Source organism: Nelumbo lutea, chromosome 4 (genome assembly GCF_056320005.1).
Source record: "Nelumbo lutea isolate HS-2025 chromosome 4, American lotus-T2T, whole genome shotgun sequence".
In the NCBI taxonomy this organism is placed as follows: Eukaryota; Viridiplantae; Streptophyta; class Magnoliopsida; order Proteales; family Nelumbonaceae; genus Nelumbo; species Nelumbo lutea.
In genome coordinates this window covers 2,928,594-2,955,210 of record NC_142687.1, presented here as the reverse complement: position 1 = coordinate 2,955,210, position 26,617 = coordinate 2,928,594, and the positions used below count along the sequence as shown (strand labels likewise).

The 26,617-nt window shown below is 39.1% G+C and overlaps 2 protein-coding genes across 4 annotated transcripts; one reads left to right on the top strand and one right to left on the bottom strand.

The window, feature by feature from the left end:
- Positions 1-1,532: 1,532 nt before the first annotated feature.
- LOC148853391 (dual specificity protein phosphatase PHS1-like) lies at positions 1,533-15,626 on the top strand. Its single transcript, XM_088941347.1, has 11 exons — positions 1,533-2,203; positions 2,300-2,374; positions 2,495-2,637; positions 3,430-3,634; positions 9,345-9,521; positions 9,615-9,775; positions 10,437-11,526; positions 12,126-12,272; positions 12,351-12,578; positions 13,675-13,832; positions 14,864-15,626. The coding sequence occupies exons 1-11, from the start codon at positions 2,117-2,119 to the stop codon at positions 15,231-15,233; spliced, it is 2,841 nt and encodes a 946-aa protein (XP_088797473.1). The 5' UTR covers positions 1,533-2,116; the 3' UTR covers positions 15,234-15,626.
- Positions 15,627-16,168: 542 nt separating this feature from the next.
- On the bottom strand, positions 16,169-25,880 carry LOC148853390 (ATP-dependent Clp protease ATP-binding subunit ClpA homolog CD4B, chloroplastic). 3 transcript variants are annotated; one of them, XM_088941349.1, is made up of 10 exons: positions 25,630-25,880; positions 22,994-23,600; positions 22,391-22,506; positions 22,127-22,249; positions 21,826-22,011; positions 20,507-20,722; positions 20,118-20,335; positions 17,970-18,045; positions 17,799-17,888; positions 16,169-17,642 (listed from the first exon to the last, which is right to left on the bottom strand). In XM_088941349.1, exons 2-10 carry the CDS (start codon positions 23,547-23,549, stop codon positions 16,473-16,475), a joined length of 2,751 nt encoding a protein of 916 aa, XP_088797475.1. In that variant the 5' UTR covers positions 23,550-23,600; positions 25,630-25,880; the 3' UTR covers positions 16,169-16,472. The 3 variants fall into 3 exon arrangements, with proteins under 3 accessions (XP_088797475.1, XP_088797476.1, XP_088797474.1); XM_088941350.1 differs by having other exon boundaries at positions 25,565-25,653; XM_088941348.1 differs by lacking the exon at positions 25,630-25,880 and adding an exon at positions 25,003-25,304.
- Positions 25,881-26,617: the final 737 nt, after the last annotated feature.

Here is a 26,617-nt window from a genome sequence, read left to right as displayed (position 1 = left end):
AGAGTATCCGTGTAGGAGTATGAGGACCTAGAAGCTTTCTAGGTGGTCCTTGAGGTCTATACTCCCATAGTAGGTCTCCAACACTAGGGCCTTGAAATTTGGCGAGAGGGGCTCGGAGAGGGTGGAATCTACGAAAACCTCCATTCAACTGGATAAGGCAGGGCAACTAGTGGAGGCATCACCTTGACCCTCCTTTACCTACGGAAGCTGGTCCTTCATGGCGCCAATTTGCGCCTGTATATCTCCGAGGTGATAGTCGATGTGTGGCATCGTCACTTCGGCCTGGTCCTAGTTCTCTCTTATGTGGGACGGGTGAACCCATTCCCAGAGTGCTCGGATGCCGACACGATGATCATTGGGGAGGTCGCGAAGGTCAGAAACTTGTGGGGGAGAGGCATGGTGTCGGACTCTCACCCTTGGAGGGGGACTATAGTGGCTCAAGCGCCCGCTGTTGTCCCGATTGGTTGTTGTGCGATGATGTTGACGGTCAAGATTCTTGTGCTTTGCGTGGAACCCCACGGAGCCGACCCCTCGGCAGGGAGCCGAGGGGTCAACTCTCTTTGGGCTGCCCAAGCGCTGGCTTAGCAGGATACAGGCGGATCGCCTGTTGTGTTGTCCATGGCTTTCGACGGGACAGCCACCTTGTGGGTGGCTTCTTGTTGGATGCCCTATATCATCCAACCGCTGGGCCAAGTTGTCTAGCCTATTCAAGACCGGCTCGAATTGGTCAATTGTGACTAAGTTCTAGACGTCAGGAAAAAGAATGGGTCTTCCTTGTTAGCCATTTCAGGGACACTAGTTGATTAAATTATGTTTGCTTTTTCTTAAGGAAAAATTTTGAAGATATTTTCATGGATGGCACTAATTATTGCTGTCAAATATGGAACCGAAGGCAACAATGTAATTTCTAACGCCTAAGGCCCCAAAAGTTATCTGAATGATGAAAACTCTCATAGTCAAATTAATAGAGGACTCTGAGGGGTCCAACCAAGCAAAAGAGGAGACTTATAACTCAAGTTCCAAAGTGTCTTTATTTCAATGTGGGAGCGGTTGCAAGTGATTGGTGATGAACGACCTAGATACATCGGATGGACGCCGCATTTCAAGATCCGCGGGTTGGCCAGATATTCTTACATGACAAATAACTGTTAGTTTCAGAAATTGTGTACTGGAATGGCATATTTCAAATTTCAAATGGACAACAGGTTAATAATTTGCAATTAGGCTCTCAGGAGTGAGGCACACTGATCAAATACACCTCATGCTCTCGGCACAGAGAGAGAGAGAAGCTGAATTGGCAACCTTCGATTACGATCTGTGGATCACCACCAGCCCACCAGCTTTGCTTTCTCCTTTTCAAAGCACCTCTTGCCCTACACGTGACATGTGATGTGAGTGATTTTAGGACTTAGGAAGGGAGGAGTGGTATGCACGTCTGGTGGGTGGACTTGTTGGAATAGATCCATAGATTATTTAATGCTTCGTCATCTGTAAAATTACACAAATACTCATACTCTTTCAGTGCTTAAATCGTTCGAAGAAGGGCAACCAATGGGAAAAACAACTTACGAGCAGAGCGCTCTCGCCTCTCGTCAATCATGGAGTCGCTCTCGCTGATGCCAACTACGATACAACGGCGGGCCAACCGACCATTTTACTTTGTTTAGTGGAGACAGGAGACCGGTCACTACTCACTAGAGATGTGAACTGAGAAGAGTTAATGAAGCAGGCAGCAGGGGAGGGTATGAGTAGTAATTGGGTAATAGAAAGTAGAGGGGCTTTTGGTGTGGTGGTTGGTCGGTCGGTCGCTGGGATGGTAGATAAGCATAAGCTACTAGTACCCACATTCCACAGCCGGGACTCAGGAGCCAGCTCCACACTTCTGCATATCGGCCCATGATCACCGCCACCACAGTTGAAAAAAAAAAAAGCGAGGGGGATTGAGGCCTGAGGGGGGGCCTTTTCAGGGTTCGTGCCCGCAAAAAGAGGAACTGACCGTCAGCAGTTCCATTGTCATCATGTTTTCTTCCTTTTTGACGCCTCTCCCTAGTTTCTTCCTCTCTTTCATTTGATCATCTTCTTTTTAAAAAATAAACCCACCCCTCCCAAAAAAAATATGGCTCAGGAGGAAAAAGAGAAAACTGCAATCGTCATTCAAGCTTCCTCCCACCATCACCATTACCACGACATCGGCAATTTTCAGGTACCACTTGCTGTACCTGGTGATCTGGTTTCATCACTCTCAATTCCTCAATTTAGAAGCATTTCTTCTTCTTCTTCTTACATGGTGGAGTTGCAGGAAAAAGACGAAGAAATTGACCTCTCATTATCCTGCGAATCTGGAGTTTCGTCTCTGCACGACATTTCTTCTCGTGTGAGTCCCTCATCGTCATTCTTTTCAGATATGTAAACTCTGTTTTTTGTTTTTTTTTTTTCAAATTAAATTATTTCAAGCAACTTAGGTTGGAGTCGGTATTGGGTATGGATGATTCAGGTGCTATATTTGTTGGGAGATGTAACGGCGGCGCCAGCTTATCGGTTCACCCAATGGCTGGAATCGGTTCGTAGGCGCTGTGGGAGATATCGCTCTTCGGGATTTCCCAACCGTCCATCTGGACTCCAAACTATGCCATTGAGGTTTGACCCACACTCAATTTATGTCTTCAATCCATTACGTTGTCTTGCCTGCAACTGTCAACCCGTAGATTTCTGGATCGGTGATTCCTTATACGATGCTGACACAAATAAGCCAAGTAACTGTTTTATGTAATTGAGAAGTTGCGTATCGCCAAACTATACAATTCATCAAGTTTGGCTATCTTGCAAAAAAGAAAAGATTTCTTGAGTGGGATCTTTTTATTTCGCTTTAGCTGTATTTGAAAGAGATTTACATAATTGTAACAGGGGAAAATAAGCACTGAGGTTGAATAATGAGCTTGTTATAGGACTTTATGAATTTATCTGCTCTTGCTCCTTCCCGTGTGTCACTCCCATGGTTTCATGATAATGATGAATAGGTAATAGCAATTTCATGGTTTTTGTAGATTACATAAAGTGCCTCTCTTGAGGGTGGGCCTTGGCCTAATGTTTGGGTTGCTCCATTGCAACCTCGGTGACCAGGGTTCAAATCTTGGAAACAGCCTCTCTGTGTGTCTGCAGGGGTAAGGGCCGCAAAGCTGTGTACAATGTCCTTCCCCAGACCCCGCATTGGCAAGAGCCTTGTGCACTGGGCTTCCCTTTTACATAAACTGCATCTCTTATTAGTCCTGTCTCTGTCCAGCGTTATCTGTATCCACAACACCTATTTTCTTTTGTGCTGTTGAGTTTTTGATTGAGTTATTGATATGTGCCTGGGAGAACTTTTTTTTTTTTTTGTATGAAGATTGTTCTTGTTGTTATATAGATGTCACCAAGGTTGTACATTTTCAGTGTAGGAGCACCCATTGCTGAGTCAAAAAGTTCATTGCACATTGATCAAACTCCAGAGATTAGTTTGTGGGAAAGGCTTGGCAAAGCTGCTGTTTTGGATATTGAATCAAGTGAATTTTCGTGGAACATGCTTTCTTCACTACACCATACAGAACACAACAGTAGCACTGAACATTCTGAAGATGAAATGAGTAAAGCGCTTGAGGTATGCATTCTTTGTTTATTCTGAATTTTAATAGGGAATTGGATATCTTGGTTATGCCTGTTGTTGGAGAACTTCCTATTCAGGCGCATGTGTGTTCAGATGGAAGAAATGTATATATTGTTCTCATCAGTTGAGTGGTTGTGAGTAGATAGTGATATTGCTGAATTTGTAAACATATGCTCTTGGTGAATTCTTGTTGACTTTTAAGCCAAGTGGTAGGAGATGGTGGTGGTAATTGGATCAACTTGTGGTTGGATCAGGTCATGTGAACAATATGAAAGCATGATTTCTTGAATGAGAATGTAAGCATGAATTGTAGTAATGTTGGAAGGGTAAGATTCCCAACAAGTATGTTGTCAAGAAAGGTAGGATCCATTTAAAAAATCTGTTGGAAGAGGTATTTAAGGCATTGTTTTAAAAATTGATCCGGAGGCTGAACCATTTTCTTCCTCTGGGTTGTGGGTCACCAGTTCAACAATTATAGACATCATTCAGAATATGTAATTATATTCTGCATATAACATATATATTTTTTGTTTCAGGTTTTTTTATACTAAAAGTTAAAATTTGAGGCCAAAAAAGCTTTTTTTTTGGCAAAAATTGTGTGCCATGGTGCCTTCAGCACCTTGCAATGCATAGATCATGAAAAGTTAGCCAAATTTAAAAAGATCACCCCAATGGACAACTGAGCGTCTGGAAGTTTTCATGTAATTTGTATTTTGTAACTCACAACCTACTGATCAGGTCAAGTGAGTCAACAGTTCAACTGCCTGGGTTAACGGGTCTCTGACCAAGTCAACAGTTTTAGACTAAATAGCAGGTTATGGAAAAAAAACAAACCAGAAATGGGGTCGGGTGGCAGTTTGAATGATTCAACTGCTTAGGTCAATGGCAGGTTGAAAGCATTGATTTAAGGTTGCTAAATAATGGACATAAAGCCTTTTCTTTTGGTTTCTTTCTTGTTGGGAGCTTTGGGAGAAGAATTCATGGATCTTGCTACAAAAGGTACCTCTAAAGTTTGCAGCTTACGGTGGGTGGAGCTACACAAGTGTATGGTGATTATAAATAAAATCAAGTAGTTGCTGTTTCTGTTAGAATGTTACAAGGATGAGTTCTAGGATTGGCAAAATGTGCACATTTATAGATGGAAATAAGTGCTCCATTAAATTGTTTGGGAACCAGTAAATTGGTTGTTTTGATCCAACAGATCATGTATGGTCTTCTTAACTCTGAACTAATTCTTGTCAATCATGTCTTTTCTGGTCATAGGTTCCCGGGTCTGAATGTTGGTTAGAGGTCCTCAGAACGGTTGGTTGACACTTACAACTAATAGTGGTCTGGACACAGTTGCAGAAAGATTGTTGACTCAAAACATATCAAAAATAAGAATGGGGTTTTTTCTGTGGTGGAAAGAATGTTGAGGTGTCTTCTTCTTCGAGGGATGGATTGTGATGGAAAGAGTGTAAGAATGGGTTTTTTTCTGTGAAATCTTTCTACTCAGCTCTGTTAAAGAATCAGCAAGTTTTAAATTTTAAGGGAGGGATCTGGGGGAATCCCATTCCACCTAGAGTGGAAGCTTGTGCTTGGTTGGTTGTCCTGGATAGCATTCTAACAGTTGATCATTTGAAAAGCAGAGGATTCTATTTAGCAAACATCTGTGTCATGTGTTGCTTGGATGAAGAATCTGCCTTACACTTATTCTCTTCTTGCAGGACTGCAAAAGTCATGTGGAATTTCTACTCCTCTTTATTTGGGCAAAGAGTTATTCAGCCAAGCTCAGCAGCAGAAATTTTCTCTGCCTGGCCAGGATTAGGGGGAAGTAGGAAAGCAAGGATAGTATGGAGCTGCATTCCCTTTGCTGTGTGCTGGACATTGTGGGTCAAAAGAAACAAGAGGATTTCTGACGACAAATTTAAGAACACAGAAATTCTGGTGGCTCTGGTGGGGAAGTTAGTTGCAGATTGGGTCTGGGTGTTACCGTATTTTGATCAAGTCAGTAGATCAGACTTCGGGGAAAATTTCTGGAATGTGCTTGGAATTCAATCGTTGTAAAATGTTTCAGTTTTGTTCTGGTCTGTGCCTTAGACCAGTTTGCTTTGTTTTGTAAGCTAGGTGCCATCTTGTCACCTATTGTCTGTATCTGTTTTTTATTTAATAAAATTTATTTTTACTCTTCAAAAAAAAAAAAAAAAAGAAGGTAGTAAGTCTTAGGCGTCCATAATCCAGAGTTCATTCTGATATTGGATACCCATTCCAGCCAAAAACAGCCACTCTTGCCGGAGTGAGAATAGAGTCTCTGTTTCAGGAGCCAAAAGGTCAGGGTTGATTTTGTAGCTCAGTCAGGTTTGCTCAATCAGTGAGAGTTTTATGCAATTGTTTGCCCTCTTTATTGGCTCTTGGTGTCTCAGGACTACTCAATCTGGGTCAAATCGTTGTCCTGTTTACAAGGATTGAAGGTGATACAAGTATTGGGTGCCTTCTAGTTTCAATGTTAAGGGAATTCTCCATCGGTAATTGGGTGGATGAGGAAAGAAATTCTGTATGTTGGGTCTTTCCTCACTGCATTAGGGAAGTGAGGTCATTAGCATGCACAATGAGTGTGAAGATGTGATTACTCTGGCAGATTGCCTTAATGGCTTTCTAGGGTATTTGATTGGAAGAAGTTTATATTTCAGTGGTTTGCCGTGTAGACTTTCCATCTACTTCAGGAGGAAGATGTTTGTTATAACTTAAAAAAAAAAGTCCAGGAATCAAATTCTTCAAGCCCTGTCTTGGGTGCGCTCTCTGATCACATCTCTCTCAGTAGTGGTGGTGTTTTCAAGGGGTTTGAAGTTGATGATATAAGTGTGGCAGAAGTCAGGTCCGGGATAGTTTTGAGTTCAGTTGTGGTGCCTGTTTCAAAGATGGTGTGGAATGTGGTTGCAGTGCAAAATGGTCTACACAGCTGAAGTAAACTCTGGTTCTGTGACTCTGAAGTTTGGGTTAGGGAATTCTTTTGTTGAAGCTGAGGGTAAAGCTTTTGCTAAGTCGTTCTCTAAAGTGGGTAGTTGGAAGGATTGGCTTTGAACTTGATTGTTGGAGGGCAGAGGCTAAGGCAGTTGATGTTGTTGAAGATGTTGCACCTTTGAAGAAGTCAAAAAGCGCAAATAAGTCGCATCTTGTCCATGTAACAAAGGTTTTCTTGTGTCTTAAAGATGGTCTTGTTGGAGGGGGTCCTAGCAACAAGTATGGAAGATTATACAAAAGAAAAGGGGTAAAAGGTGTGGATAGGATTCAATTGGTTGATGGTAAGAAGGAGATTTTGGATAACTGACAATCTTTAAGGTGTAAGTGTAATAGAGGGATGGTCTCCAAGGTTCAAGCGAGTGAAGTGGCGGAGTCGGGGGAGAATAGGGTTGGTTTGGTTGGCAAGGAAAGAATAGAAGGCACGAGGGAGAAAGAATAGGCAGTTGCTGTAAATCCTGACATTGAAAATTCGGAAGGGAAAAGAATGGATTTGGGGTGTTGATAAGGAGGTTCAAATCATAAGATTTTGGGTCTGTCCCTTTTAGGTGGTGAAGAGCTTGCTAGAAAAGCTTTTATGGAGTGAGAGAACAAGAAAAGAAAGGTGAAAAACTTTACTAGTGATAACAGTAGCTGCAGTGATGAGTTATATGTGGAATGATTTAAGCTATGTGGCAGATTGGTGGGGGAGATTTTGGTTTTTTATCCGTAAAGAGAGTCAGAGGTTGTAGCATTTGGTTCTGTTGGATCCACATGGGTTTGTTTAGATGATTTGGGCATGTTGTTCTCCAGATCCTTGCTGTATGGTGTGGGTGTAGGTGGTGTTTTTTTTATTATTTGGGGGGGGGGGGTGATTCTCTCAGGTAATATCTTATCACCTTCCTCATGTATTCTCTTTTTTTTCAATGAACTTTTTTTTTTTGCTATAAAAAAAGAGGAAGATGTTTGTTGCATAGATGCTGGATCTCTTCCCAACAAAAAATCCTTCCAACGTGTTTCAACATGATCCATGTCTACACATCTCAAACATGTTCCATCAAAGTGTTCGAAAACATGTTTGAGATATTTTGGCATAGATCATGTTGAAAAGAATGGATTTGGGGTGTTGATAAGGAGGTTCAAATCATAAGATTTTGGGTCTGTCCCTTTTAGGTGGTGAAGAGCTTGCTAGAAAAGCTTTTATGGAGTGAGAGAACAAGAAAAGGTGAAAAACTTTACTAGTGATAACAGTAGCTGCAGTGATGAGTTATATGTGGAATGATTTAAGCTATGTGGAAGATTGGTGGGGGAGATTTTGGTTTTTTATCCGTAAAGAGAGTCAGAGGTTGTAGCATTTGGTTCTGTTGGATCCACATGGGTTTGTTTAGATGATTTGGGCATGTTGTTCTCCAGATCCTTGCTGTATGGTGTGGGTGTAGGTGGTGTTTTTTTTATTATTTGGGGGGGGGGGGTGGTTCTCTCAGGTAATATCTTATCACCTTCCTCATGTATTCTCTTTTTTTTCAATCAACTTTTTTTTTTTGCTATAAAAAAAAGAGGAAGATGTTTGTTGCATAGATGCTGGATCTCCTCCCAACAAAAAATCCTTCCAACGTGTTTCAACATGATCCATGTCTACACATCTCAAACATGTTCCATCAATGTGTTCGAAAACATGTTTGAGATATTTTGGCATAGATCATGTTGGAAAGAGATTTGGACTCATAGATGCTTGGTCTCAGCTTAGTCGATTCTATACTTTTCTCCTTTACACGTTAATAAAGACCCAGATCACTGGGTACTGGTTTACCACCTCGTTGTTCAGCACTATCATTGGTCTTTTTTTTTTTTTTTGGCTGAATTTGTAGAACTAGGTCTGATGAGCTCATATGGCCATTACTTGGTGTAGTGGTAAAATCTTGGGCTGACAAGCATGAACACAGGCTCGAGTCTGAGAATGGCAAGTTTGTACCATAGAATTCTGTAGGTTAGGTCTGTATTCAGTCCACCCCTTCCAATACCCCAGATGGCTGGGACCAACATTGGGTAAATGGCCTCTTTGTTCTGATGAGTGCATGTTTGTATTGGTATGAAAGGTTTTTTCTTTTTTTTTTTTTTTTTTTTTGGATCAGTATATTGGTGAGCAACAAAATCAGTTATATATTTCTATTAAATTTATAGCATATTTGGCTATGCAAGATCTGGGGTGTAAAGGGGCTTTTTGAATGTTGATAACTTTCTAGTTTTGTAATAGTCGCTTTGGAGAGGGCTGTTTTTGCCTTCTGTTATAGCCTTGTACATGTTCTCATGTTTTTGTTGAGATCTAATATGTGCACTGTTAAATACTAATATATAGTTAAATTTCTTGTCCCCTACTCTTCTCCCCCTCCCCCCTGGAAAAAAAGAGTTTCTTGAGAATGCAGACATTTGTGTAGCTGAATATGCTTTTGTATTCAAAGTTCAAACCCCTTTGAACCTCCCCAGCCACAGAGAAAATAATTATCGTAACATTAGTTGTCATCATCATCATCCAAGCCTTATCCTTACTATATGGGGTCAGATTTATGAATCCTATTTCACCGTTTCATTCTGTTTAATGCTATATCAATTGTAAAATTATGAGTTGTAATTATTAGTTGTCTTTTTTTTTGCTGAAACCATCCATAAAGGGGGTGCCATTTCTGAATTATTTTTCTGCTAACCTTGTGTTTTCATTGGGCGGATGCAGGTCACTGTCAATTCTGGGGGTGTCGTTTTCTTTGCCCTATTCAACAGGCCTGATAATGATGATTCCTTCACCAAGGAAGCAGCAGCAGTCATAAAGATAGCTTCTTCAAGGATGGCTACACAATCAGAGCGCCTAGGTTATGAATTTGCCAAATGGCTAGGAATTCGAACTCCACAAGTTCTGTCATCTGCTTAAGCAGTTTTCAATACACAAGCATGTTAGAGCATGGATCTAATTCATTTCCAAAAATACATTGTTGGGATGTTGCAGGCTAGGGTCATTCACAATTCAAGCCCAGAATGGCAGCAGATCAAGAATGCTGCAGAAAAAGCAAAAGATGTGGCAATTTCAGAGAATGATGAAATTGGTGAAATGACATGCTCAGAGTTGTTGGAAGCTCTTGAATTGAGCCGGTGCCTTCTTCTGATGAAGTACAAATAGAACCTTGACTATATATTAGAGAAGGTTTATTGATAATACAGAAATTAAAAAAGAAAAAGATTGTGTGCTTCCTTCAACTTGCAACCCACTTAGTTGATATGCAGGAAGGTGGAGAAACCATTCAGTCAAATTGGTTATTAGTGTAATTTCTAGTTGAGATGGTTGCTGTCATATTATCAGACTGATTTCTGGGCAAATAGATCCTTTATGTGTATAAAATTAGTGAATGGTTCAGCTTCCTACATGGGCACTGCTTGATTGAAATTGGGAAGAAAGTATGGGATTTTGATCCATCAAGATTGTTGAGATCATGAATTTAGGACACTTTGCGGTAGGAGATTTCCACAATGGTCCGGTCTTTTGCATGTAAACATTTGGATTAGACATGAGTCAAAAGAATATAACCTGGTGGAAGTTGGGATGAGAACATTTGATGGTGATATTTAAGTAACAATCATCGTCTTTTTTTATCTAGAAATAGATGTCTTCTTCACTCCCCATATATTGCATTGTCTAGTGGAAGGGGAACAGACCAATTGGGAAAGGAAGCACCACATGATTGAAGCCTAAAAGACACCATAGACCACTACTTGGTAGTGTGTATATCAGAATTTTTGTTTTACAGACAATAACTTCGGTTATTTTTTGCAGTTACATTCATGGATCTCCCTTGCTTGAAAGCTCAAATGCATTTGATTCACAGGAATCTGCCGAAAAAGCAGCAGCAGCCCTTGGCAGGATATTGATGTTGGACCTTGTCATCAGAAATGAAGACAGGCTCCCTTGCCGTCAGCTGGGATGGCGGGGAAATTCTGCAAATCTACTGTTTTCTGATAAGGCATCCTCTGCAAATGCAGATGCATTGGATGAAGTCTTCGACTCTGTGACGCATCAATACAGACCAAGAGTGATGATGGCTCTTCAGAAGGAAAGAAGAGCCAACTCACTAGATATCAAATTAAGCCCTAGGAACACTGAATTGATATCTCAGAGCTCAGATGTTTCTGATCTAATGGATTCTCCCAGATCCAGTAACATGAGCATTAAAAGCCCAATATCCAATGAAGAAAAAATCAGTGATTGTCGAATTGTGGCAATTGACTCTGGCATTCCACGCAGACCACCAGCTGGAAAACGTGCAAATGACCAAGTAAATTATCCTAAGTTGGTTGAACTTCTTCTCAATAGTGCTGAGTACTCCTCTAACCTTCTATATGAAATAACAGGAGGAAAATTGGGGACTTCCTTATCAGAAGAGGCTGATACACAGGCTAATTTGTGTTCATTTGATATAACTACAGTTGTCCATGAATTCCGAAGTGGGTTTCGTGCCGCTCTTAGGGATTTGCAAGGTTTTCATATTTTCCTTCTCACACTTCATCAGAAGCTGGATAACCTCTTCCGAGCATTCCTGTCTATTACAAATAAATATTCATCAGGAGATTTTGACAAGGAGGATATAGGAGTTGCTGAGTCACCGGTACAGGCAGTTGGAGTTGGTGTTCAATGCCTTTCTCCTGTTAATAAAGAACGGTTTGGTAGTGAGACACATGGAGATTTAAATGATATGGACTTGCAGCGAACGGCTCCAAAGACACCACCTTCAGGATACAAAGAAAGCTCAGATACTGCTTCTCCCATCTCAAGAGAAGGTTGGCATGGAAAGTGCAAAGGGAGTGGTGATCCTATTCGGAACTTTCGTCTAACGGCAAGGCTTCGTGACTTCAACAAATTTGCCAAGGTGCGTAATATCGTAGGAGGAAATAGCATGCTACAAAAGACTTGATTAGCTTTTGGAAATGAAGACAATAGTTGTTGTCCCTGATTTATGAGTTAAATTTAGGCTATGAGAATATAGAACCTATCAGATAGACCATAATGATATCCTGTCTACAACATGTTAACTGTCATGCCTCTCTTATAACATACATACCATCCTGTGGATCAAAATTTCAACCTCTTTTTTGTGGTTGATCTGATTGGTGCTATCTGTGGAAGGAGATATACCTGGAACTAATTTAATGGTGGGGCCTACCTGAACATTTGTTACATGTATAATAATTTGAAGACCATAGGCACTAAGGTTTCTTCATTGTCATAGCAAAGATGCATAGTTCCGAAAATGTGACTAGTACAAAAATGAAATTTTTTGCCTGTGGAAGATGGTATTCCACAGGTATTCCTTTCATTTCTTGGGCTGAAAACCTGTGGAAGATGGTATTGTTTTCACTTTGAAAATTGAAGCAGATTTGCTGTATAATTTAGAAGCCCGTGTCTTCCAAAAATTTCAGTATATCAGCATATTCATCCTTAATGATTTTGCTAACACCCTCCTTGCAGGTGGATGCTGAATTAAACAGAGAATTGGAACAATGGAATGAAATGCTTAAGTCAGATGCTGTCAGACTATGCCAAGAAAATAATTTCATTACAGGGTTTTTTGAGGGGAATGACACTAACAGTGTTGTCGATGCTTATGAGTTAAAGGTAATAGTGTCCATCTTTTCAATCCAAATATACTTGGCTCAGAGAAACAACAAAGAAACTTTGGGGTATTTTTTGTAGGTCCGATTTGAGCACATTCTTGAAAGGATTGCCATGATATCTGATGCTGCAAATACAGAAAGGCCATCTTCAATCACAAGTAATATGTTCATTGGTGGAGCCCTGGCTGCACGATCTGTATACACACTGCAAAATTTGGGCATCACACATATTTTGTGCCTGTGCTCGAATGAAATTGGGCAATCAGATTCTCAGTATCCTGATCTTTTTGAGTACAATAACTTTTCTGTTAGTACTTACCTCTTGTGTTTTAGTGTTATTTGTGGTCATTTATTTGCTTGATATTGTTGTTTTATTGATCCGATCAAAGTTTGCATTAGGGTTACATTTATAATTCTCATGGTCGGAGTGTGCTTTTCTTGTGCTGTGTAAGCTATAACTGGTGTTATAAAAGGTTTTATAGCATAGACAACTACCCTCTAGCAAATACTCATATTGAGTTGAGGCTGAAAATATTAGGAACTTTTGTGGCTGAAAATGGGAGATTAAGGCATTTATAGTTCTTATAAAGAGTAGTAACTTTTTCTTGCTTAGTTTTGTAGGAGTTTCTTGTTTCTATAAGCTCCCCCTTTCAGCACTTGATTGAAACTTGGATTCTTTGAAAAGATGCTGCATGAGCTTTTTTTTTTTTTTTTTTTTGATGAATAAATGCTTCATGAGCTTTCTGCCTGATCAGATTGTTGGACCTATGATTGTAGTTTGTAGACTTATCGTAATCCAATAAATGTGTACCTCAGTTCAAATTAGTGTCATTGTAGTTTTGAAAATTGGACCAAACAGTGAACCAGTGAAGCTGGCTATTCCTAGTTCGAATGGTTCAATTTTTATTTAATATTTCAAACTGTGATGTTGGAATTACACCACAAATATGTTGATTAAAGATATGGAAAATTGCAAGAAAATAGGAAATCATATTGGTAAACTCTAATTATTTATTTTAAGTCTAGTGTAGTGAGTAGTATACAAGATTATAAAATGGTCAAATCAAGCAGTTATATATGTAGAACTGGTGACCAGTTTGATGATCCAATTATCAATTTCAAATGGTTTTGACAAAAAATAATAATTTTTAGAAGAATGAGAAGTGAGATCACCCTGCGAACTGGAAAACCCTCCTGTTCATGGTTCATCCAATTCAATCATTGACTGAATTGCTCAATTTGCATTAATCACCCCTTCACTGTCAACATGACATTTTGCTGATGATGTAAATTTTTTAGATTTGTGACTATTAAATTTCTAAGTAGTACTATCACTTTCCAACTGCAGCCTATTTATTTGGTACTTCCAGCTACTCATAAAGGAAACTGCTACATTTGCACAGGTATGTGATAATGAAGATGCAGGTATCAGCAACATCTTTATAGAAGCTTCTGATTTCATTGATCACGTAGAGAACACGGGTGGGAGAGTCCTGGTTCACTGTTTTGAAGGGAAAAGTAGAAGTGCTACAGTTGTTCTTGCTTACTTGATGCTAAGGAAGTAAGTTATAATTAACGCTAAAATAAAATTATAATCCTTACAGATACGTATAAGGAAGGTTGACAGTAGAATTATGCAATGGGATCCAGGCCCACTGGCAATTGGATTCAAGGATGTGGTTTTCTTTCAGGATAGAAATGTATACGCTAGCTAGATAAGACCTATTATTAGTGATTAGGATCCATCTGAAATGATTTCTTAGACTCTCTCTGTGTTTAAGTGGTAAAGCTTGCCACCAACTATAATTGGGTGGGCTCGGGTTGAGAATTTGTTAGACCCTATGCAGTGGAATATCTTCTAATTGGGTGCTCAATTTGAATCCCAATTTGCCTTGGCAACAAGATGATGGGATATATTCTAATTGGGTGCAATTTGGGTGGGCCTGGGTTGAGAATTTGTTAGACCCTATGCAGTGGAATGTCTTCTAATTGGATGCCCAATTTGAATGCCAATTTGCCTTGGCAACAACATGATGGGTGGGTTACTATTTTTAACACCATGAATTATATTAAAGAGGTGCTTACTTGAGTCTGCCCAGGTAACAAAAGTTGTGAGATAGGCGTCTTATTATATATTACTACTATGTGAATGTTCTTAGCATGTGTACAAGTGTATTGATACTTATACACAGTACCATAGTTGGGCTCTGTTTCAAGTTTTACTATTAAAACATAAAGGATTCAAGGGAGAGAGTGAAAGAAAAGAAGAATAAAAGAGGGCATTTTCGTGTTATTTTCTTCTTCCAACAATTACCCCTCTTTTGGATTTGGTATTGGTATTTTTTGTACGAAATCAAAATCTACTGTTATTTTGTAAAGTGCAGTTGTGCATTACTATTTTTTTTTTTAATTTATATGTTTGATGCTCGGTTTTTAAAACTAGAAATTTACCTTGAAGTCAGCCTTCAATTGGTTGTTCATAATGATGTCAATGTCATTACTCATTACTAGGAAATCTGAACCTTTTCGGTAAATATGAAATGGTTAACCGTTTCAGTGTAGAAAAAACCTCATTTTATGAACCTTATGCAGGGGTTTCACTTTGTCAGAAGCATGGGATCTTTTAAAAAAGGCTCATCGCCGAGCTCAACCCAATGATGGTTTTGCAAAGACCCTTTTGGACCTGGAAAGGAGATTATATGGAAAGGTTTCCATGGAGTGGCATCCGAGGAAACCCATGATGAAAAGCTGCCCAATTTGTGGAAAAAAGGTGGGACTGAGTAGCAGCTCACTCAAGCTTCACTTGCAGAAATCACACAGGAAGCTCTCGTCGGGGAGTGTTGATAGTGCCATGACCATGGAAATACAGAAAGCTTTGAACGCACTTAAGATGAACCGTGGAGGGAGTGTCAGCCCAACCCAGAAGAAATCTCATTCCATCATGGAAGGATATGATCCGTGACTTAGAATTTTAAGGCGAGGGAAGCCCCTTGGTTGCACCAAAAACTAGTATTGCGTTGCATTCACCAACTTGCTCAATGCTTATTGTGATTTGTGAGGAGATGAAACGATTTTCATGTCCCTGGAAGCTGGAGCCTTGACACCATACATTTAACAGGGAGAATGCAATGTTGCACCAACGGATATGTATTACAGTGATTACCCGTTGGGATTTCAAGATAAGGCTTCTGCAGAATCTCTCTCCCTCTAAACTTCTACTCGTCCAAGGAAATATGCTATTAAACTCTTAACTTTTTGCCACTCGAACAAAATCCGCACCGTTGTTCAATGAAGTGGAGAAAGGACCTTGACCACCTGATTGGTTAACCCTTTTATGATATCGGTTGATTCTGTCTTTTTGTTGGTAAGGATGATACCGGCTGATTGGTTACAAGATGCAAGTAGTCGATATGATCACTTGGCACCCCCACCAAATAGGAGGCGTGGAATCAAACCCGGAAAATGGAACCATATGGCCAGTGGGTCTCAGGTGCCCACGCCTGATTCCCTATGTAATACCGGAAAAGGAAAACTATAGGATGAGATCATATTTTTATAACGATTTCTCATTCCACTAATCTAGAAAATAACTTAAGAATGTTCGCAAATCTATATACGTATGATATAATTCATTTGTACAACTAAATCTTGCAAGAACTCAGATTTAGTCCTCACATTACTTTTAGCTGCACATGGGGTGGGAATCTCTCCTATGAATAAAAATATACAAGTATGAAGATGTTCCCAGCAAAACGCTGCAAGGACCAAATTCGGTTTCGTTCTTGCAAATCAAGAGCAGAACTAAAAAATTTTAAAAATATAACTTTTGGTTAGGGTGGCGGTTGTTAATTGACAGTTTTTTGAGTTGTTCGTTCATTGACACAGTTCAGGGCAATCTCCAGAAAATATGAGACGAAAGAGAAGTATCCACTCGTCTCGTCTATTACCTATTTCCAGTCCATGTAATAGTGTGAACACTTGCATCAATATCTGTTGTTAATGCTTGAAATAAACAAAAAAAAAATGCATGCACAGCGTGGCTTATACAACGTAATGTCAGTGCTCAAGCCACCTTCCAGTCTAAAAGACTTGGCTATCATCCTAAACTTTTGAACAGAAGAGACTAATATAAAACCTATTAAAATAAGTTCGAGGTACAAACAACATCTTGTTGGCATAATGGTTGAAAGAGGTGGTTGGTTTACTCAAGCAGAGCTGGTTGCGGAGAACCACTGCTGCCATTTAGCACAGTCACATTCCCATCTGAATCAACATCCACAATGATTGAATCACCCTCCTTTATTTCTCCTGCTAGCATCTTTTCAGCCATGCTATCCTCCAAAAGCCTCATTATTGCTCTTCTCAACGGCCTTGCACCATAGCTAGGGTTGTAGCCTTCCTCAACCACCCTGTCTCTGAATCTCTCCGTCACCTGAAGTTCTATGTCCTTGGCCTTCAGCCTGTCAAACACTTCCTTCAGCATTATGTCTGCAATTTCCTTCACCTCCAGCTTCGTGAGCTGACGGAATACAATCATCTCATCCAACCGATTCAGGAATTCCGGCCGGAAGTACTGCTTGAGCTCCTCCGTTACCAAGCTTTTTATCCGGTTGTAGCTGCTGTCCTTCTCATCATAATCGAGATCAAAGCCTATCCTGCGACCTCCCTTCTCAATCACACTACTTCCAACATTAGATGTCATTATCAGGAGGGTATTCTTGAAATCCACAGTTCTGCCCTTGCTGTCTGTCAACCTTCCATCTTCAAGTATCTGAAGCATCATGTTGAAGACATCAGGGTGTGCCTTTTCTATCTCATCAAAAAGGACTACAGTGTATGGGCGACGTCGAACAGCTTCAGTCAGCTGACCACCCTCGGTATAGCCAACATAACCAGGGGGTGATCCAATGAGCTTAGAGACTGTATGCCTCTCCATAAACTCACTCATATCGAGCCGGATCATAGCTTCCTCAGACCCAAAATAGTAAGCAGCAAGTGCCTTGGCCAGTTCTGATTTTCCTACACCAGTTGGGCCAGAAAAAATGAAACTGGCAATTGGTCGGTTGGGGTTTTTGAGACCAACACGGGCACGACGGATGGCACGGCTAATGGCTTTGACAGCTTCATCCTGACCTATTACTCGCTTGTGAAGGGTTTCTTCCATCTTGAGAAGGCGATCTGATTCATCACTTGACACCTTCTCAACAGGGATACCAGTCCAAGAAGAGACAATATGCTGGATGTCCGATTCTGTCACAACAGGACCCTCGTCACCTGCCTCGCTCTCTGCCTTGGTTCTCTCTTTGCTTTTATCTATAAGATTTGCCATCTGGGTCTTGAGGTCCATTTCCCGATCTCGTAGTTCCCCAGCCTGTCATTTTTTTTTTTTTGCATTTTAAGCTTTATATAAATGGTTTCCAAACTCAAAAAGAATAAAACATCCCTTTTATTCTTTGGCACGTAAACCAAATACAAATTGTCACTTCTTAACAAGTATATAGGACTTGTACAAGTTCTCAAGATGTACCTTTTCAAAGTCTTGACTACGAACAGCTTCATTCTTCTCCTTTGTAATCTGCCTTAGCTCCTTTTCAAGCTCTCTAGCTTCCTCAGGTAGCTGTTTAGGACAGCATTTTCATTTGCTCAACTTACAGAACTAGTCCAAAAGGGTAATGGCAAGGCTAGTGTAAAGCCATACCTGTGCATGGCGAAGCCTAACTCGAGAGCCAGCCTCATCAATCAAATCAATTGCTTTATCAGGGAGGAACCGATCGCTGGCGATTGCAGAAATATCAGTAAGAATACCACAAATCCAAAGCTTAAAATAGGAGCATAGCGGCTAAACCATTCTAACTCAACACCAGTAATTATTAACTTTATCAGAAACACAGGACTGTGCAAAATTAAGAATACAAGAGCAATGATAACACTCTGATAGTGGACTGGAGACCATGCTCATCATCCATATTGGAGTAAAACTTTATAAGTAAATACGATGGCCACAAATGCATCGGTCAATCAACTAATGAAAAAACCCCTAGAACACCCACTCCCCTTATCCTTTCTTACAACAGACTAAATGTCAGAGAGAAAGGTTCCCTAACCTGTAGTTCTACAATGATTTCTTTGTCATGATAATTACTGTTCAGAGTAACATCATTTATCTTTGCCAGATAAGGAGATGGCAGCACTGCTGAGATAGCACTACAGTTATCAAGGCAGCAAGGGGAACTACGCAATAGAGTATCACCTTGATGCCTAAGTGCTACCAATCCACCAGTTTGGCGGTGGTTTTTTTTTCAAACAAGGTGTATACTTTATTGGACATGGCATGGTTTGCAATACCAATTGAGATTTAGTGAAATTTCTTTGAAATCTCTCCATTTTCCAAGAAATTTTTTTCCTAATATCTCCATTATATCAGCAATATGTTAAATTCCATTATAGATTTACAATTAAGGTTTAAATTTTTATAGTATCATCAGAAACTTTCTAATATTTCACAAAAATCATAATTTTTTAACAATATTTTCCTAGCGATTGGATAATTGACCTACCATTTTTATACGATTCACTAAGTCACTAAAATTCAAAAGAAAAATGGCACAAAACTACAAAGGAGGGATTCTCAATCTAATCAAAACATATAATAACAAAAAGGACACCAGTCAAAATGGAAAGTAAATGACACATGTAAAGAAGGGCCAAAAGACTGAAAGGGAGACACAGAAAGATACTTATTTAAGTCTCTTAATCTTCCTTTATTTGATTCATACAGTTGTTTGCTATGGTTTAATGGGTCTTAAATGTGCAATTATACTTTTTTAATGATTTTTGAAAGTTTATTAACTAACTTCACAAATCTCGTTTCACCATTCCATGTTTTTAGTGAAATATCCCAAAAATTTCCCCATCTCTACATGGTGAAATGCCCATCAATGTCTAAATTGCAAACCACAAAGAAGTATTGCAGCAAGATTATAAACGAATAAGTAATTAACAACAAACTAATATATACACCATGGTGCTACAATTAGAGAAAACAAAAAGAATAGATATAGCATACATCACAATAAGGTATCTGCCTTGCCTTTTTCTTTCGAAAATCTTTAACATGTATTCAAAATTTCAAATATGGTATGGTGTAAAGGTGTCCCCAGATAGTCCCCGATAATTATGCATAGCACTAAGTGTTCTAAGACGTTGATATCTAATAAAAGTGAAGGTGACTAAAACACATGAACCAATAAGATGAGATATTTGGTACCAATCGAAGGTTCTAAGAGGGCTGTGGAAAATGAAAAAAGAACCTAGGTTCTGGTAGTGAGGGAAGAATTTTTTTAGCTCATTCTTTAACAGAGATATGCCCTTAGAACCATATAGAGGAACAGGATTCAGGCTACCAACCCCATGAAAACACCAAAAAATTGCTTGGTCTCATTCCCAATAAAGGATGTTAATCAGCTGCTGTGGGAAATGTGCAACCCTAACATGAACAAGAAAAGGCAGGTCCAAGGCAACTATTTTTTTTCCAGAAGAGTGATTCTGTCGATACAGCAGTCCAAGCTGTAAGTTAATAATTGCATTTGAAAAGGTAGTATGGAACCTGCAAATAAAGAGGCAAATTGGTGGATCTACTCGATGATTGCCACCATCCCCCCATGTATGAAGACATGTATGGATATGCTGCTAAGTAGATTAGAGTTCATACTTGAATAGTTATGAACCATATTAAATTCATACATTAGTGTTAAGATATGCTAAGTATCATACATTTCAAAATTTCGGGCTTTAAGGTCATAGGATCTCTACTGACGGATCAATCAAGAATCACATAATAACAGACCTGATGTACTGATATGATAGTTGTGCAGCAGAAACTAGGGCCTCATCCGTATAGCGTAACTTGTGGTGAATCTCATATCTCTCTCTGAGCCCTTTCAAAATCTGAATGGTCTCATCAACAGTAGGCTCAGGTACTTTTACAGGTTGAAATCGTCTTTCTAATGCTGGGTCTTTCTCTATGTGCTTCCTGTATTCATCTAATGTAGTGGCACCAATACACTGCACCAATTAAATAACTTATAAGACTCTAGTATTGTTCAATGAAAGCACAACTGAATTTGGCCACGCAACCATGATATCAAGTTTTTTCATAGAACATGAATCATAGTAACAAGTGCTCTCACACAACCAATTGAAGTTGTAACTTGAAGGGCAGAAAGATTAAGTTACCTGCAGCTCTCCTCTTGCAAGAGCTGGTTTCAATATGTTTGCAGCATCTATTGCACCCTCAGCTGCTCCTGCTCCTATCAAAGTGTGAACTTCATCTATAAAGAGTATTATCTCATCACTTTGTTTGATTTCCTCCATCAGCTTCTTTAATCTTTCCTCAAACTCCCCACGATATTTTGTGCCAGCAACCAAAAGACCCATATCCAGTGTAATCACCTGATGACACCAATAAATTTTGAATGATTATCCTTTTCTGCATTGGTGTTTTCGTGAGAGTTTACCACATAAAAATAGAACAATTCCAGCTTCTCAAAACTCAGGTGAGCAAAAGAACTTATACACTAGAAAAGAGAAAAATTATAAAAGAATGAGTGATAAAGCATGAATGGCTGAAAGAAAACATACAATTGAGAGCTTGTCAGGCGAAAAAAAGAAACAATATATTTACGTGTTCTGCCTTCTCACAAGTAACACTCTCAACATGACAAGTTCATGTGCACAGACTATGGAGGCTACCATGATGGGCCCCATCCCCCAGAAAGGAGGTATTCCAGGTGTTCATCATCCTAGTGGCACAACACTAAGCATCTAATATATTGTTTTCTTCCTGATCCAATCACCATGCTTCCTATGACCACCACCTAAAGAGAATCAATAAAAAAAGATGTGATAAAAGGATTTCATGCTTAGAAAAACAATATCATCCCACCTCCACGATGGGAGTGGGACACAATAATAATAAATTAAGCTTCTTAGTTGTGTAAAACAATACAACTTGCCAGCTGCACCAGGAACAGGGTCACAGTTTTTTTTGGTTGATAAGTAGAGTTAAACTTGTTATTCTTTTTTTTGTATTTTGTGATGTTTTTGATAGGTCAGCTTTTGGCTGCTTGTAGTTCATATGAATGGCGTGGCTCTTCCCTCCATTGCATTAATAAAATCATTGATTACTGTTACTGATAAAAAAGAACAAGTTCATACATGAAGTGTCATGAACTTTGTGTGGAGAAAATTTTGGAAATAACTTATTAGAAGGATTTAAGAGATGACTCCATTGCTTCATTCCCAACCTCCACATCGCCCAATAAACAGAATGCATGCCAAACACTTACTAAGAGAATATCTAGGATAAATATTTCTACTGTTATTTTTATGCATATGCCGAAACTGTAGATTTCATACTTCTATTTATTTTGATGGATTGTACTTCTATTATTTATTTGTTTATTTTTGAGAATTGCTACATTGAACACCCTGTATCCATGTCAACATCAACTAATACATCTATGTAAAAGATGCATTAGATCCAGAAATATCACCTTTTTCCCCTCAATTGTTTCTGGGACATCACCACTTGCAATCCGCTGAGCAAGTCCTTCTGCAATTGCTGTTTTCCCAACACCAGGTTCTCCAATAAGGCAGGGGTTGTTCTTTGTCCGCCTACCCAGAATTTGGGTCACACGTTCGATTTGATCTTGTCTTCCAACAACAGGATCCAATTTACCCTAAAAAGGCAACAAATGTTGCTTAAACCAGCTTCTTTGAAATAATGCAACCTAGCATTGTAATAAATGCCAGAGAAAAGAATTTTAAACAGAGAGAATAAAAAACTAAAGATACCTCTTCTGCCAGTTTTGTTAAATTAGTACCATACTCCTCAAGTGTTGGCATCTTATTACCACTACTTCCTCCTCCAACCCCAGCTCCAACAGCTTCTGTGCTCTCACCCACCATTCGGATAACCTAATTGCATCAAAGGAACTCATAAAAAATAATGGATTTGCTAATTCATCAAAAAAAAATAATGAATTTGCTAAGTACAACAAGAAATGCAGGATTCCTTCAATATAGCAGGAGTGAACCACAAAAGTCTATTTTACTTGCCTGGGTGCGTATGTTACTTTGGTCAGCACCTAGGTTTTCAAGCACACGAGCAGCCACACCTTCACCCTCACGTAATAGTCCCAAAAGCAAGTGCTCCGATCCAATGTAATTATGACCTGAGAAATTTAACATGTAAGAGTTGACAGCTTTATACACAACTACAAAATATAGAAGAGTTTCACCAAGTTAACATTTTACACTGCTCTGAGCTCAGGCTTCGATCCAGGCCCATTCAAATTTGGACAAAACCCCAAACCAAGCCCGCCCAAGTTTGCACCCTAACTTCAATGTACTGCACTTCACATAGATGGAATATTCCTTACTTCTTCCCTGAGGAAGATACTTCACTTATTGCTTAAAATAAAAACAGGCTACTCAAAAGAGTTACAACACTAATGAGACTAGAAGGATAATAGGGAACTTATCCATCGCTAGATCCAAGTCTAAGTTTGACAATCCCCAATACAGCCCTATATATAACAGATCATAGGTGCATGTTTGAACTAAGGATTCCAAACAGATCAGCATGGGTTAAAACTTAAAAGAGGTAAAAAAACAAGGAAAAGAAAATATTCAACAATTTATTAGCAATTCAGAGATTACCAAGTTGGCGGGCTTCCTCTAGAGAGAGTTCTAAAACACGTTTTGCACGAGGAGTAAATGGGATCTCCACAGCGACAAATCCACTTCCCCTACCAATGATCTTCTCCACTTCTACACGTGCATCCTTCAAATTAATGCCCATGGATTTTAGAACTTTTGCAGCAATACCAGTGCCTTCACCAATAAGACCCAATAGAATCTGCTCTGTGCCAACAAAATTGTGTCCAAGCCTCCTTGCTTCCTCCTGAGCAAGCATAATAACTTTAATGGCTTTTTCTGTAAAGCGCTCAAACATAGCTACTGCTACCCCTCGGCTAGCCTTTGCTCTTGGAATGGAGATTGCCACTGCCACCTTGGAATGAAAATTACAGTGTGACCTTAGCATAGAATCTAATGCATTAGATGCCCGCAATCCTGAAAAACCTCGGAGCATAAGACTGGGAGCTGGTATATTGCATGCCATTGTGGAAGATCTTCTATTAGATCCTCTAAATTGGCCATGACGTTGACCAACTGCAGCAGATAGGTTTGTTGACTGAACAAGAGCCCTAGCCATGACCCCTATCGGTAATAAAGAAAACCTATAATCTTTATAAAATGTTACAACCTGCGGTTAGCATGCAACAAACGACATCAGTAACAGTAATTTAAGCAAGTCTTGGTACAGAAAAGCACAACTTTAAGATAATAAATAGTACTCTGTTTTGCAGTAGATAGATAAATAACAACAGCACATATACAGTTATTTGCATATATATATATATATATATGAAGATGAAGAAGCATAAAAACAAAAAAAATCCATTCAACTTTCTCTGAAGGAAACTATACGTTATTATGTTTTTCTTTGGCCACATAAGATTGCTATTCTTACAAGCAGTTCCTGAATAAGGAATAGGCGCACCCACACAAAACAAGATGGAGCAAAAAGATGACATCAATGACTATGCGTTTAAACCTCTTTTTTGTGCTACAATGCAACATGTCCATGGTTAGTTCAGGCAGGGCAGGGGTGGAGCCAGGAATTTTCTTTTGAGGGGGCCAAGTTGAACAAGAAAATGAGATAGGGAGTAGAAGTAGGGTATAGGGAAAAATGGTTTGAGAAGATTTGAATCCATTACATATTTAAAAAAAATAAACAATTTCTTTTTTTATTTTGGGGGTTGGAGTTAGAGTATGATCCTTTACATTTTAATTCAAGTTTTGGGGGGGCCAAGGACCCGGTTAATAACATTTTGACCAACCTCCCAATAGTAACCATATATAAATAATGATTTAACAAAAAGTTGGGGGGTGGCAAGGACCCCCCACCAGTATACTTAGCTCTGCCCTGAGTTCAGAAATGGACAAATCCTGTTTGAAGGGGTCCACAAGAGTACACCAGCCATTCTGTGGAATCATTAAGTGTCCTACTCCACAGGATTAAACCTGGGTCTCCACCCCTCTTTGACTACTCACAACACCATTGCGGTTCATTAGCAACAATATGATAAGTGGTCTCTGAACTGTTATTAGTAATAATAAGGATAACAGGTATACAACCCTAAAACTCACCAGTTGCTAAATGTATTGTGAATTTTATCTCCCTAGAGGTGACAATGAAAAACAGATTGATCCATGATGATTAATATTAGATAAGGAGGTAAAGCAAGAAATGTACAATTGCGCAATAGCCATAACTAAATTCATTAAAAAGTGAGTAAGTAACCATTCTGAAAACACAGTGGTCTTGCATCAATGACCAGATCTCATATCATAAACAAGGGGAAAAAAAGATAGAATCATTAAGAAAGGGAACTGGGGGAGGAAAAGAATTTTTGTTATTTGAAAAAAAAAAAAAAAAAGTAAAGGAAACCTGATGCTTCTATTCAAATAAGCATATGCTCTACATTCAACAGAGACAAGTGATGAAGTACGTAGATTCAATAGAAATGACCCATTAAACATGTAGAAAAGTAATACCAATCAAAAAAAGCATGTAGAGAGAAACCTATAATTTTCCTAGTTACCATAAAATCTTCAATCTCAATGACCCCATAATCGTGCCTTAACTCCCGAAGGCACTATAGAAGGCATAAAAAAACACTTCAAGCTAATAATCAAGAAAGCTCTAGCAAGTTGATAAATGCAACAAATGAAGCTGTTTTCTAGCTGGCAAGTTGGTGAGTTAAGCGCTGCATCTCCTCAATACATGTCTTCTAAATTTCTTCCAGAAACTGCGAATTTGAAAACCCTTTTGAACAACATTTCCGATTGTAGTCGCTTTCATTCTGTTCGATAAGATTCACTCATCCACCAAAATAAAGGAATTCTTTCGGATGATGGAGAACAACATTTGTTATATAGGGTTTCACATATAAAACAAATTCATCAACCGAGAACAAATCTACATATAAAAAAGCTTGATAACGCACACCCAAGACAGAGATCATAATATCAAGTTATCAACAGCTTATTAATAACACAATTCAATATTCCAATACAAAGAAAGAAGAAAAGGAAAAAAATTGAGAAGCCAATGAAAACCCAAAAATCAAAATTTGAAAGTGTGTAAACGGATGGACTAAATACCTAAGAGCCCCTCAAAACTTCAACGGAGAATTAGAAAAATCAAAGAGGAAATCGAGTAATAGTACCTGAAAGTCTCTCGTAAAAACTTATAATCAACTTCAATGAATAAGGAGAGAAAGGGACCTAAAGAGAAAGAGAGAGATCGTTCTCCTTCTCAGGGAGACGAGAGGAGAGGAGAGGTAGGCTAGGGTCTCTTTTAGGCGTGGAGAGAGTGCCTTTTCTATGGTGGGGATTGGAAAGAGGATAAAGAAATGTGGATGATAATAAGCCGTTCTTTTGTTTGCAATGAGATATATAGATATCTCATATCTCCCCCTAATTTCCCCATGGATTATCTACTATATACCCTTCATGGTCGGTTAGTTTTACTATATGCTTATCAACGTCTACAAATCTTACTTGAGCAATGAGCAGTCTCCTAGGGATACACGTTTTTCTCTATACAAGCAAGGGTGTATCAGTACCACGCATCTCACACCATACATCTCGAATATTGGTGGGTTTGATGGTCCTTATCCTTGATGGTTGATGTATGTAATTGTCTGTCTCAAGCCATGGTCCTAGACTCCTAGTCCAAATTGTGTCCATTGCTTACAAGCAACAACAGTCTTTTTCTTCAAAAACAGCGGAAGGGAGTCGGGTCAACCTTCTATAGATATTTTTTTTTTTTTTATTGTGACCATAGTTTTTAGGATTTTTCTGACAATATGCTTATGTGCATTTTGCAAAATTTATAAAAACACAAATAAACAAGAGGGGCCTCATCCACCATTTGTTTGAGAAAAGGCCTGACTGTGTTTAGGAATAATCAGTTGTTACCTCTACGAGACATATGAATCATTGTCACCCCCAGAATATCTAGCCTACGGTTGTAAATGTAATCACAGCCTCACAGCTTATAAGAATACATCCATACTTGGTATGCTTTTTTTTTTTTATGGAAAGATATTTCCATACTTGGTATGCTTTTTTTTTATTGGAAAGATAATTCCAATGCACAGCTTCACAGTCATAGAGTGAATTATTTTAAGGCTTTGTTGTCATCTCCACAAC

What these genes read in the sequence shown, in the direction of transcription:
- LOC148853390 (XM_088941348.1), bottom strand. An exon ending in AAAGTAACATACGCACCCAG is followed by an intron (nt 22,250 to 22,390) that starts GCAAGTAAAATA and finishes TGATGCAATTAG; the next exon opens with GTTATCCGAATGGTGGGTGA. An exon ending in CTATCATATCAGTACATCAG is followed by an intron (nt 18,046 to 20,117) that starts GTCTGTTATTAT and finishes TGCAATCGCCAG; the next exon opens with CGATCGGTTCCTCCCTGATA.
- LOC148853391 (XM_088941347.1), top strand. Translation starts at nt 2,117, where the DNA reads ATGGCTCAGGAGGAAAAAGAGAAAACTGCAATCGTCATTCAAGCTTCC. An exon ending in TAGGAATTCGAACTCCACAA is followed by an intron (nt 9,522 to 9,614) that starts GTTCTGTCATCT and finishes GGGATGTTGCAG; the next exon opens with GCTAGGGTCATTCACAATTC. An exon ending in TCGATGCTTATGAGTTAAAG is followed by an intron (nt 12,273 to 12,350) that starts GTAATAGTGTCC and finishes TATTTTTTGTAG; the next exon opens with GTCCGATTTGAGCACATTCT.